The 13,325-nt window shown below is 50.2% G+C and overlaps 1 protein-coding gene and 1 non-coding gene across 2 annotated transcripts in view; both read right to left on the reverse strand.

Annotated features, from left to right (window-relative positions):
• Window positions 1-1,229: 1,229 nt before the first annotated feature.
• On the reverse strand, window positions 1,230-1,304 carry TRNAH-GUG (transfer RNA histidin (anticodon GUG)). Its single transcript has one exon. It is a non-coding gene; the product is annotated as a tRNA-His (tRNA).
• Window positions 1,305-11,939: 10,635 nt separating this feature from the next.
• Window positions 11,940-13,325, reverse strand: part of AP2M1 (adaptor related protein complex 2 subunit mu 1) — a 45,804-nt gene continuing 44,418 nt past the window's right edge. The window contains exon 10 of the mRNA XM_060242816.1: window positions 11,940-13,092. Within this exon, the coding sequence (XP_060098799.1) occupies window positions 12,958-13,092 (135 nt within the window). The 3' untranslated portion in view covers window positions 11,940-12,957. The remainder of the gene's footprint in view (window positions 13,093-13,325) is intronic.

Here is a 13,325-nt window from a genome sequence, read left to right on the forward strand (position 1 = left end):
TTGTCTTCTCAGACTGGCAGCGGCTCTCCAGGGTCTGAAGCTGAGGTTTTTCACACCTATTTGCCTGGACCCTTTTTTGGAGATGCCAGGGATTGAACCTGGGACCTTCTGCTTCCCAAGCAGATGCTCTACCACTGAGCCACCCCATCCCATCCCCGAATTTAAAAGGAATGCGGTCCCTTGAAACGGCTAGAACTCCCTTTGGAGTTGAATTATCCTCGTCACAGCCTTGCTCCTGGCTCCACCCCCAATGTCTCCTGGCTCCACCCCCAATGTATCCTGGCTACACCCCCCAAAGCCCCCAGATATTTCTTGAATTGGACCTGGCAACCCTAATGTGATGCAGGGCCTGAAAGGCTGAGCGCCAAGCTCTTTAGGAGAGTCGGCCTTCCCCTTCCCCGCAACCCACCGAGCTCCCCTCCTCCCTCCTGGTTTCCTGCTCCAGACTTCCACACCACCCCTGTAGAAACAAGCTGCCCAGCCAGAATCAACAACTCTACAAGCCCCGGTCTGTGCTCTACTGGCTGCCAGGCCCAAGCGCCTGGTCCAAACCCACACCGAGTGGAGAGGCCTGCCCAGGAGGCCTCCTGCTGTTCTTGGCACGAGCAGAGGGCCCCCATTGCCTCTTGCGTTGCTTTTCCCGGAGCAAAGAGGAAACCCGCCCCTCCTCCCCGAGCCAAGCTCTAGCGCAGCTTAGGTCTTCTAGAGCAGGGGTGGCCGAACTGCAGCTCGGGAGCCCCATGTGGCTCTTTCACACATATCGTAAGACTCGTGAAGTCCCTGCCACCCATTGGTTGGCTTGGAGGAGGCACTGGTCTCTTTAAATCACTGCTCCAAGCCAAGACAGCTAGTGGCTTGGAGAATGCAGTTAAAGTGGCTTTCTTCCCACCTCTCTCTCCCTCCTTCCTCCCTGATCTTCCTTCCTTCCCTTGCAGCTCTCAAACAACTGACCTTCATGTCTTGTGGCTCTTGGACATCGGAGATTTATTCTATGTGGCTCTTATAAGAATACAAGAGAAGCCATGTTGGATCAGGCCAATGGCCCATCCAGTCCAACACTCTGTGTCACACAGTGGCCAATATGTGTGTGTGTGTGTGAACATATGAAGCTGCCTTATACTGAATCAGACACTAGGTCCATCAAAGTCAGTATTGTCTTCTCAGACTGGCAGCGGCTCTCCAGGGTCTCAAGCTGAGGTTTTTCACACCTATTTGCCTGGACCCTTTTTTGGAGATGCCAGAGATTGAACCTGGGACCTTCTGCTTCACAAGCCGATGCTCTACCACTGAGCCACCATCCCTCCCCTCATGAGTGTGTACACACACACACACATACACAAATATACACTGTGGCTAATAGCCACTGATGGACCTCTGCTCCATATTTTTATCCAATCCCCTCTTAAAGCTGGCTATACTTGTGGCCACCACCACCTCCTGTGGCAGTGAATTCCACATGTTAATCATCCTTTGGGTGAAGAAGGACTTCCTTTTATCCAATCTAACTCGACTGCTCAGCAATTTCATCGAATGCCCACGAGTTCTCGTATTGTGAGAAAGGGAGAAAAGGACTTCTTTCTCTACTCATGGTAAGCAAGTTTGGCCATGCCTGTTCTAGAGTCCAGGCTTCACAGGTTTACGTCCTCCCCCCCCCCCCCCCGATTTGGTGCTTGCCTCTAACTTCGAACACAACGCGACAGCATTTTTTGTGGGGTCTCTTGCTAAATCCCCCCGCCTGGATGCCCACTCTGATCCGAGAAGTTCCTGGAAACTTGGGGGGTGGTATCTAGGGCAGCCAATCCACGGTTTAAGCAGGAACAAAGGCCGTTCTAATCTGCAGGGAAAAAAGTTGAGCTATTGCCATGTATAAATGATTCAAGATTGGTGAAGCTTGCCGGTGATTTCTCGACATTATCTTTCGCGCAGCGTGTTAAAGCCTCGTGTGAGCCGGGCGATACGCGCTTCCCCTTTGCGCAATTGCGCTGCTTATCGTCTTTACGCCTGTCTTTGCTGAAAGGACCATCTAAGCAACGTACTGCTACTTCACAGCTTGTTTAAGGTCTTCCCCGGACTTCCACCACAAAGAAATGAACTTTGGCATTGAACGAAAGGACTTTGGGTTCGGGATATATTGTATTGTATATATATTGCATGCGCATCTATAAGAAGCGTCATTTGTTTATGTAGGAAGTAACTTGTATAAATTTGTTAATTTTTCCATCATCGAGGCTGGTTTTTCGCGGATGCCTTCGGGCCTTGTTCCTGCTTCACTTTTCCACATGACTCTTTTAGTTACTCAGTTTGGTGTAGTGGTTAAGTGTCTGGACTCTTATCTGGGAGAACCAGGTTTGATTCCCCACCCCTCCACTTGCACCTGCTGGCATGGCCTTGGGTCAGCCATAGCTCTGGCAGAGGTTGTCCTTGAAAGGGCAGCCGCTGTGAGAGCCCTCTCCAGCCCCACCCACCTCACAGGGTGTCTGTTGTGGGGGAGGAAGGTAAAGGAGATTGTGAGCCGCTCTGAGACTCTTCGGAGTGGAGGGCGGGAAAGTGTAGATGACTGGGAAAGGCAATGGAAAACCACCCCATCAAAAGTCTGCCGTGAAAACGCTGTGAAAGCAACGTCACCCCAGAGTTGGAAGCGACTGGGGCTTGCACAGGAGACTACCTTTACCTTTTTTTGTTAGAAAGAAAGAGCCCTGTGGCGGAGAGTGGTAAAGCTGCAGTACTGCAGTCCTAAGCTCTGCTCACGACCTGAGTTCGATCCCAGCAGAAGCTGGTTCAGGTAGCCGGCTCCAGGTTGACTCAGCCTTCCATCCTTCCGAGGTAGGTAAAATGAATACCCAGCTTGCTGGGGGGAAAGTGTAGATGACTGGGGAAGGCAATGGCAAACCACCCCATCAAGTCTGCCGTGAAAACGCTGTGAAAGCAACGTCACCCCAGAGTTGGAAGCGACTGCTGCTTGCACAGGGGACTACCTTGACCTTGAACATATGAAGCTGCCTTATACTGAATCAGACCCTCGGTCCATCAGAATCAGTCTTGTCTACTCAGACTGGCAGCGGCTCTTCTGGGTCTCAAGCTGAGGTTTTTCACGCCTATCTGCTTGGATCCTTTTGAGTTGGAGATGCCGGGGATTGAACCTGGGACCTTCTGCTTACCAAGCAGACGCTCTACCACTGATTTATTTATTATTTATTTATTACTTTTCATTTATATCCCGCCCTCTCCGCAAGCGGACTCAGGGCGGCTTACAACATTATAAAACAATTAATCCAATAAAACATATAAAACCATAATTTACATCAACTTTAAAACCATTCTATAGGGAGCCACCCTCCCTCCCCATCGCCATCGCCATCCCCACCATCCCTTTTATAAAGACATCGCCTCACGTGCTGAGTCTTCAATGTACCGCAAAGCAGCTTTTGACACGGCAGGCAACCTCGTCATCCACCAGGAGAGGTGACCGCACTCCTTGGGAGTTCTCCCTCGACATGGACTCTTTCGTGATGAAAAAGGGCAAACGCTTTATTGTAAGTTTGACTTCTAATGTCGGTTATGTACATTGCATGTCATAAAACAGAACGAGATATTCCTTCAATAGCGAGTCTTTAAAAAGTTCTTTGTGCTGAGCAACTGCGGCATATTCTTGAAAATTCCACTGAAGTTGACTTTTCCGTAGAACACAAATCCCCAGGTGGGGACTAAGGATCCCCCAATTTGGAGGCCCTCCCCCCGCTTCAGGGAAAGCCCCTGTTGTTTTCACGGCAGACTTCTGACGGGGTGGTTTGCCCTTGCCTTCCCCAGTCCTCTACGCTTTCCCCCCAGCAAGCTGGGGACTCATTTTACCGACCTCGGCAGGATGGAAGGCTGAGTCAACCTCGAGCCGGCTACCTGAACCAGCTTCCGCCGGGATCGAACTCAGGTCGTGAGCAGAGCTTAGGACTGCAGTACTGCAGCTTTACCACTCTGCGCCACGGGGCTCTTTCTTTCTAACAAAAAAGGTAAAGGTAGTCCCCTGTGCAAGCAGCAGTCGCTTCCGACTCTGGGGTGACGTTGCTTTCACAGCGTTTTCACGGCAGACTTTTGACGGGGTGGTTTGCCATTGCCTTCCCCAGTCATCTACGCTTTCCCCCCAGCAAGCTGGGTGCTCATTTGACCCACCTCGGAAGGATGGAAGGCTGAGTCAACCTCGAGCCGGCTACCTGAACCAGCTTCCGCCGGGATTGAACTCAGGTCCTGAGCAGAGCTTAGGACTGCAGTACTGCAGCTTTACCACTCTGCGCCACGGGGCTCTTTCTTTCTAACAAAAAAAGGTAAAGGCAGTCCCATGTGCAAGCAGCAGTCGCTTCCGACTCTGGGGTGACGTTGCTTTCACAGCGTTTTCACGGCAGACTTTTGACGGGGTGGTTTGCCATTGCCTTCCCCAGTCCTCTACGCTTTCCCCCCCAAGCAAGCTGGGGACTCATTTGACCGACCTCGGCAGGATGGAAGGCTGAGTCAACCTGGAGCCGGCTACCTGAACCAGTTTCCGCTGGGATCGAACTCAGGAGGGGAGGGAAATGTCTGCTGGGCACTCTGTTATTCCCTATGGAGACCGATTCCCCTAGGGCAGGGGGGCCACACTTGCTTCAGGTAAGAGCCACATGGAATAAACATCAGATGACGGAGAGCCGCAAGGGGCTCATAGAATTGGACCCCCTTATCCAATCCTTTTGAAACTTGGTGGGTATTTTGGGGAGAGGCACTGGATGCTATGCTGAAAATTTGGTGCCTCTACCTCAAAAAACAGCCTCCCTAGAGCCCCAGATACCCGTGAATCAATTCTCCATTCTACCCTATGGGAACCGATCTTCATAGGGAATCATGAAGTGTCCAGCAGACATTTCCCTCCCCTCCCCCCGCTTTCTGATGACCCTGAAGCGAGGGGAGGACCTCCAAACCAGGGGATCCCCTGCCCCCACCTGGGGATTGGCACCCCTAGCCCCAAGACACGAACATCAGGTGTTTGAGAGCCATGAGACAAAAGGAGGAAGGAAAATAGAGGTGGGAGGGAGGTGAAAAGAAAGCAACTTTTAAATGCATTCGCCAAGCTGTCAGCTGACTTGGCTGGGAGAAATGATTTAAATGCCTTCTCCAAGTTCACTAATGGGGCAGGGGAGGCTTTGAGAGCCACACAATATGGCCATCCCTGCCCTAGGGCATAATGGAGAATTGATCCACGGGTGGCTGGGGCTCTGGGGAAGCTGTTTTTAGAAGAAGATGATATTGGATTTATATCCCGCCCTCCACTCCAAAGAGTCTCAGAGCGGCTCACCATCTCCTTTACCTTCCTCCCCCACAACAGACACCCTGTGAGGTAGATGAAGATATTGGATTTATATCCCGCCCTCCACTCCGAAGAGTCTCAGAGCGGCTCACAATCTCCTTTCCCTCCCCCCCCCCACAACAGACACCCTGTGAGGTAGATGAAGATATTGGATTTATATCCCGCCCTCCACTCCGAAGAGTCTCAGAGCGGCTCACAATCTCCTTTACCTCCTTCCCCCACAACAGACACCCTGTGAGGTAGATGAAGATATTGGATTTATATCCCGCCCTCCACTCTGAAGAGTCTCAGAGCGGCTCACAATCTCCTTTCCCTTCCTCTCCCACAACAGACACCCTGTGAGGTAGATGAAGATATTGGATTTATATCCCGCCATCCACTCCAAAGAGTCTCAGAGCGGCTCACAATCTCCTTTACCTTCCTCCCCCACAACAGACACCCTGTGAGGTAGATGAAGATATTGGATTTATATCCCGCCCTCCACTCCGAAGAGTCTCAGAGCGGCTCACAATCTCCTTTACCTCCTTCCCCCACAACAGACACCCTGTGAGGTAGATGAAGATATTGGATTTATATCCCGCCCTCCACTCCGAAGAGTCTCAGAGCGGCTCACAATCTCCTTTACCTCCTTCCCCCACAACAGACACCCTGTGAGGTAGATGAAGATATTGGATTTATATCCCGCCCTCCACTCCGAAGAGTCTCAGAGCGGCTCACAATCTCCTTTACCTTCCTCCCCCACAACAGACACCCTGTGAGGTAGATGAAGATATTGGATTTATATCCCGCCCTCCACTCCGAAGAGTCTCAGAGCGGCTCACAATCTCCTTTCCCTTCCTCTCCCACAACAGACACCCTGTGAGGTAGATGAAGATATTGGATTTATATCCCGCCATCCACTCCAAAGAGTCTCAGAGCGGCTCACAATCTCCTTTACCTTCCTCCCCCACAACAGACACCCTGTGAGGTAGATGAAGATATTGGATTTATATCCCGCCCTCCACTCCGAAGAGTCTCAGAGCGACTCACAATCTCCTTTCCCTTCCTCCCCCACAACAGACACCCTTTGAGGTAGATGAAGATATTGGATTTATATCCCGCCCTCCACTCCGAAGAGTCTCAGAGCGGCTCACAATCTCCTTTCCCTTCCTTCCCCACAACAGACACCCTGTGAGGTAGATGAAGATATTAGATTTATATCCCGCCCTCCACTCCGAAGAGTCTCAGAGCGGCTCGCAATCTCCTTTCCCTTCCTCCCCCGCAACAGACACCCTGTGAGGTGGGTGTGGCTGAGAGGGCTCTCACAGCAGCTGCCCTTTCAAGGACAACCACTGCCAGAGCTATGGCTGACCCAAGGCCATTCCACCAGCTGCAAGTGGAGGAGTGGGGAATCAAACCCGGTTCTGCCAGATAAGAGTCTGCGTACTTAACCACTACACCAAACTGGCTCTCCAGTTTAGAGGCAGAGGCCCCAAATTTTCTCCATAGCATCCAGTGCCTCTCCCCAAAATATCTTTTTGATGCTTGCACTGGACCAGTGGGTCCAATTCTATGAGCCCCAGAAGAAAGTGCCCCTATCCTGCATTATTTCCAGTGCAGGGGAAGGCATTTAAAAGATGTGCCGTCCCATTAAATGTAGTGGCCAGAACTCCCTTGGAGTTCAATTCTCCTTGTCACACCCTTGTTCCTGGCTCCACCCCCAATGTCTCCTGGCTCCACTCCCAAAGTCCCCAGATATTTCTTGAATTGGACCTGGCAACCCGACTTGTGCCCTGAAAAATAGCTGGCTGGGTCTGTTGGCACCAGTGGATCCAACACACAGTTCTGGCAGGCAAGTCAATTGGACCCGAACTAAATGGGAGGGGGGAGGCATCTAATATGAGCTGAGGGGAGTTGACTATGGAGGCAACAAATGGAAGCAACACAACTCTATTCTGTGGATCAACCCTTACAAAATCTGAAGAGGAAGAGGAAAAAGAGGAGGAAGAAGAGGAGGAAGAACAGGAGGAAGAGGAGGAAGAAGAAAAGGAAGAAGAGGAGGAGGAAGAAGAAGAGGAAGAAGAAAAGGAGGAAGAAGAGGAGGATGAAGAGGGAGAGGAGGAGAAGAAAGAGGAGGAGGAGGAAGTATAGAAAACGACTGCAGATTTATACCCTGTCCTTCTCTCTGAATCAGAGACTCAGAATGGCTTACAATCTCCTCTATCTTCTCCCCCCACAACAGACACCCTGTGAGGTGGGTGGGGCTGGAGAGGGTTCTCACAGCAGCTGCCCTTTCAAGGACAGCTCTGCGAGAGCTATGACTGACCCAAGGCCATTCCAGCAGGTGCAAGTGGAGGAGTGGGGAATCAAACCCAGTTCTCCCAGGTAAGAGTCTGCGCACTTAACCACGACACCAAACTGGCTTAGGTTACTGGCTTTGGCACACTTAACCACTACACCAAACTGGCCAAAGGCGAGGTGCCATCTCCTCCTCAGCAGAAACTTTATCATCGACAGAGCTAAAAAGAATCCCTTGGAAGTTCTCACAAGCCAGGCGCTGAAGAGACTTCCTTGCCGCAGTGAAGGCAATGCAAATTGTCATCGCCTCCTCTGAGTATATTTAGATTTGCTGTCTCCCCAGATGCAGTGCCAGAAATGCCTTACATCAAAGAACGATGAATTAAGAACAGAAGACAAATACTGCAGTCCTAGGCAGAGCTGACTCCAGTCTATGTAGGAGCGCAGTCTACAGATGTTCGCTCAAAAGTCAGTCCCGTTTTATTGAGTGGGGCTTAGTCCACAGAAACTAGACACAGAAGAGCCAGTCTGGTGCAGTGGTTAAGTGTGCGGACTCTTATCTGGGAGAACCGGGTCTGATTCCCCACTCCTCCACTTGCACCTGCTGGAATGGCCTTGGGTCAGCCACAGCTCGCTCGCAGAGCTGTTCTTGAAAGGGCAGCTTTTGGGAGAGCTCTCTCAGCACCACCCACCGCACAGGGTGTCTGTTGTGGGGGGAGAAGACATAGGAGATTGTGAGCCGCTCTGAGTCTCTGATTCAGGGAGAAGGGCGGGATATAAATCTGCCCCCACCTCACAGGGTGTCTGTTGTGGGGGGAGAAGATAGAGGAGATTGTGAGCGGCTCTGAGTCTCTGATTCAGAAAGAAGGGCGGGGTATAAATCTGCCCCCACCTCACAGGGTGTCTGTTGTGGAGAGAGAAGATAGAGGAGATTGTGAGCGGCTCTGAGTCTCTGATTCAGGGAGAAGGGCGGGGTATAAATCTGCCCCCACCTCACAGGGTGTCTGTTGTGGAGAGAGAAGATAGAGGAGATTGTGAGCGGCTCTGAGTCTCTGATTCAGAGAGAAGGGCGGGGTATAAATCTGCCCCCACCTCACAGGGTGTCTGTTGTGGAGAGAGAAGATAGAAGAGATTGTGAGCGGCTCTGATTCAGAGAGAAGGGTGGGGTATAAATCTGCAGTCTTCTTCTTCAGAACTGCAGGCTCAGTTCAGTGTAAAAACAATTTTTTTTTATTATTCTACAACGTATTATATCACTATTTCATTTACTTCTCTTAAATAAAAGTCAATACGTTGCATCACATTTCCACCTCCCCTCCTCCCTTTCAAGACTTCCCCAGTGTTACTTACAATATAAAAGCAATAAAGGTAATTAACATTTAAAAAAAAAAACTAAAAAGAAAAAAGGAATTAATACTTCTTTATGGCTATTACCTCATTCGATTAATGATCCAATATATTACTAAATGAAGTCATATTATCTATCTTATCATAATATTTTAAGAAAGAACAAAATATTTTCTCATACTCTCATTTTTAACTATCATTCTTACCTCAGCAAATTAAAAATAGCTGATAAACAAGTTATCCATTATCAGAACCGCAGGCTCAGTTGAAACCATTGGAATAACGCTTCAACCGGAATAACGCTGCCTAAGATTGCCCTCAGGCGGGCAGCTGTGTTGCCCTGAAGCAATAGAACAAAGGTGTTTTGGGTTTTTTTTAATAAACTTTTGTTTGTGTGTTTAAGAATTGAAAAAACACCGAAGGGCATAAACAATATTCTTTTTTAAAAAATAAATAACCATCAAAACAAAATATAGAACACAGTAGATTTGTCGAAAACGATAAGTTTGTGAAAGCTCTCATTTCCTCAACGAGCAATTAAAATGCAGCACTCGCTATCGGAGGAGGGAACAATGGCCACACAGCATGCACAGCTTTAGAATGGAATGGCCACATTTGTGGAAGATGGGTCCACCGGTGGTGACACTTGGAAGTGGGCTTTGGCAGAGTTAAGTCTGCCTTAGGATTGCAATTGCTCGTCTTCTGTTCTTCCTTTCCGGGGAGAAAGCAAATAAGCTCTACTCAATTTGCAAACCTTGAGCGTGTGCAAAATGTTGCAAGGGTGTCAAACATGCAGTTCGGGGGCCGAATCAGGCCCCCGAGCAACTAGCTGTCATCTGCTTCCTTCTCGCTATATCTTGCTTGCTTCTGCATCACAGCTCGCTTTGCAAGGCTTGCTCAATCGCACAGCAGAGCTACAGAGCGAAACCTCTCTTTTCTCCATTGGCTGAGCCTAATAGCCACTGATGGACCTCTGCTCCATATGTTTATCCCATCCCCTTGTCATGATCTGCGCAGGACTGGGAGACAAGGCCTAGGGAGGCCTAGAGAGCAGAGTGGGAGTAGAAAGCAGACACAGCCTACAATCCCCGCAATGCTTGGCGCCCGCGGTAACCAATCAGTGTCCAGGGATTGTATGAGGAGATTGATACATAAACTTTGTGGGCTGTGGAACTGAGTTCTTTTCTCTCACAGAGTCAGGCTGGGAGGACAGTCTGTGGCTGAGAGAAGGATCCCTCACTCAGAAGGCAGAGTGAGGCACAGGCAGTCGGCCTGGGGAAAAGGGCTGTGGGCCCTGGCGACTAAGAGGCTAGGGGAAGGACAGGTAGCCGTGTTAGGGTTTATTTTCATTTTCCTTTATACACTGCTATATCTATTAAGAACATAAAAGAAGCCACGTTGGATCAGGCCAATGGCCCCTCCAGTCCAACACTCTGTGTCACATAAGAACATAAGAGAAGCCACGTTGGATTAGGCCAATGGCCCCTCCAGTCCAGCACTCTGTGTCACATAAGAACATAAGAGAAGCCACGTTGGATTAGGCCAATGGCCCCTCCAGTCCAGCACTCTGTGTCACATAAGAACATAAGAGAAGCCATGTTGGATCAGGCCAATGGCCCCTCCAGTCCAACACTCTGTGTCACATAAGAACATAAGAGAAGCCCTGTTGGTTCAGGCCAATGGCCCCTCCAGTCCAACACTCTGTGTCACATAAGAACATAAGAGAAGCCCTGTTGGATCAGGCCAATGCCCCTCCAGTCCAGCACTCTGTGTCACATAAGAACATAAGAGAAGCCATGTTGGATCAGGCCAATGGCCCCTCCAGTCCAACACTCTGTGTCACATAAGAACATAAGAGAAGCCATGTTGGATCAGGCCAGTGGCCCATCCAGTCCAACACTCTGCGTCACATAAGAACATAAGAGAAGCCATGTTGGATCAGGCCAGTGGCCCCTCCAGTCCAACACTCTGTGTCACACAGTGGCCAAAATACACACACACACACTGTGGCTAATAGCCATTGATGGACCTCTGCTCCATATTTTTATCTAACCCCCTCTTGAAGCTGGTTATGCTTGTAGCCGCCGCCACCTCCTGTGGCAGTGAATTCCACGTGTTAATCACCCTTTGGGTGAAGAAAGACTTCCTTTTATCCGTTCTAACCCGACTGCTCCGCAATTTCATTGAATGCCCACGAGTTCTTGTATTGTGAGAAAGGGAAAAAAGTACGTACTTCTTTCTCTACCTTCTCCATCCCATGCATAAACTTGTAAACCTCCATCGTGTCACCCCGCAGTCGAAAGCTAAAGAGCCCCAAGCGTTTTAACCTTTCTTCATAGCGAAAGTGTTCCAAACCTTGAATCATTCTAGTTGCCTTTTTTAAGCACCTTGCCTTGTTTAAATACCCATCCCTGCATTAATACACCTTTATCTTTTTTTAATGTTCTCTGCCTGGTCATCACACCTGTGTTTCTCGGCTAAAAGGGGCATTTTTGATTGGGCTTGGGAGGGTACTCTGGGCCTTCCAAAGGGACCATAAATCCAGAGCGGTGGGAGTGTTAGGAAGCAACCCATCTGGGTCATGACACCCCTCTTGAAGCTGGCTATGCTTGTAGCCGCCACCACCTCCTGTGGCAGTGAATTCCACCTGTCAATCACCCTTTGGGTGAAGAAGAACTTCCTTTTATCCGTTCTAACCCCACCGCTCAGCAATTCCATCGAATGCCCACGAGTTCTTGTATTGTGAGAAAGGGAGAAAAGGACTTCTTTCTCTACCTTCTCCGTCCCAGGCATAACCTTGTCAACCTTTTACGGCCCATGAGGCCTGGCCCAACAAAGTGACCGTTATGACAGATCTGGCCCTCGTAACAAACGTTTGACACCTCTCAAAGTGGTTAGGGGGCAGCCAGATCTAGCTGAGGCCTCTGCCCCTAGCCCCCTCCCCGCCCCCCCCCCCCATTTCAATTAACAGCAGCACTCCGACCAGCTGGTTCTACATACTTTTATTCGGTTTAGAACTGGACAAATCACAAGTGTACAAAATGGGAGACTCACGCTATCGAAGCAGAGGATTGCGGGTTGCGGCGGCGCGTCTATTGACCAAAAAGCGTTCAGCAAGAGAAAAAGTGTAAGCCGATTGGGCAGGGCGAGGGAGGGGGGGGAGGAGAAGATACACAACTTAACGGACTGATTGGATTGCAGGGAATAGATCCCCCACGTGCTGCCCTGACCCAAAGTCAGCTTGCTAGTTTTTAAATTCTTTTTTTTAAAGATTTGGATGAAAGTTCTAAATTGGTGGAGGAGGAAGGCGCTGGCTTCGTCAGCTGTCCGTGCTCCAAGGACCTGTGCCCTCCAAAGGATTCTAAATGCTGTGCTTTGCCCCACGCCCCCCGCAAACCTCCAACCCTCAGCCTTTTTTGGTCACAAAGCTTCCCCAAAAGTAGGACTCTGTGCTAAGGATGCTGTGCGAGGAGGGGAGGGGAGAGTAAGAAGGGCAGTGGAGCGGAAGGGACAGCACACCCCGCTCCTGCCGCACAGCAACAAACCACCACAACAGCCAATAAAGCAGGGACAGCAGCGGGAAACCAACTCAAGGTTTGTCCAGTCTATGGTTTACAGACCTATCCTACAAGTACATTATGCACAAGAACTTCCAAAAAATACTAGGGCTATGATGCAAGTAATGACACCAACGGAAGAGGGCTCGTTACGCGGCGGACGTTCCCTAGAAGGACCACAAGAGAGGGGGTAGTTAGACCCTGGAACAAAACGCTGGCCGGGCTCTTTCCGAGCTGTCTGGCTTCAGCCGTGATGGATCGGAACCAAAAACCGGAGCAGGCAACACTGTCCTTTTCCACCCCTCCCCCCCAGGAGGAAACTGTGGGAGTCTAGCTTTCGGCCTCTGGACGGAGGAGGAGAGGCCAGAGAGATGCTCTTCAATTGTAGTTTTGAGACCGAGGGAGGCCGGCTGGGGAAAAAGAGGGAGCCGGGCGGGTCGCGCAGGGCTAGCATCTCGTCTCGTAGATCCCGCTCCGCCCGATGTACCTCACCCATTTGATCACGTCGTGGTCACTGTAGTTCAGCTTTGGCTCGAACACTTTCAGGTAACGCACCTTCAGCCCAGAAGGTGCAAACGGAACCTGGGTACAACAGGAAACAAGGACAGGGGATGTTAAAATCCTGCCTCTTTTAATTTAATTTGGGGGGTTTCTATCCCGGCCTGTCTCGCAAGTGGGCTCAGGGCGGCTTACAACAATAAAACAGAGTTAAAATAAGATCGTAAAAACAGACATTACGACCCAGGGGAGGGGGAGGAGGAGGAGACTGCAGATTTAGACCTCCCGCCCTTCTCTCAGAATCAGAGCCTCAGAGC

This window comes from Heteronotia binoei, chromosome 6 (assembly GCF_032191835.1).
Source record: "Heteronotia binoei isolate CCM8104 ecotype False Entrance Well chromosome 6, APGP_CSIRO_Hbin_v1, whole genome shotgun sequence".
NCBI lineage: Eukaryota > Metazoa > Chordata > Lepidosauria > Squamata > Gekkonidae > Heteronotia > Heteronotia binoei.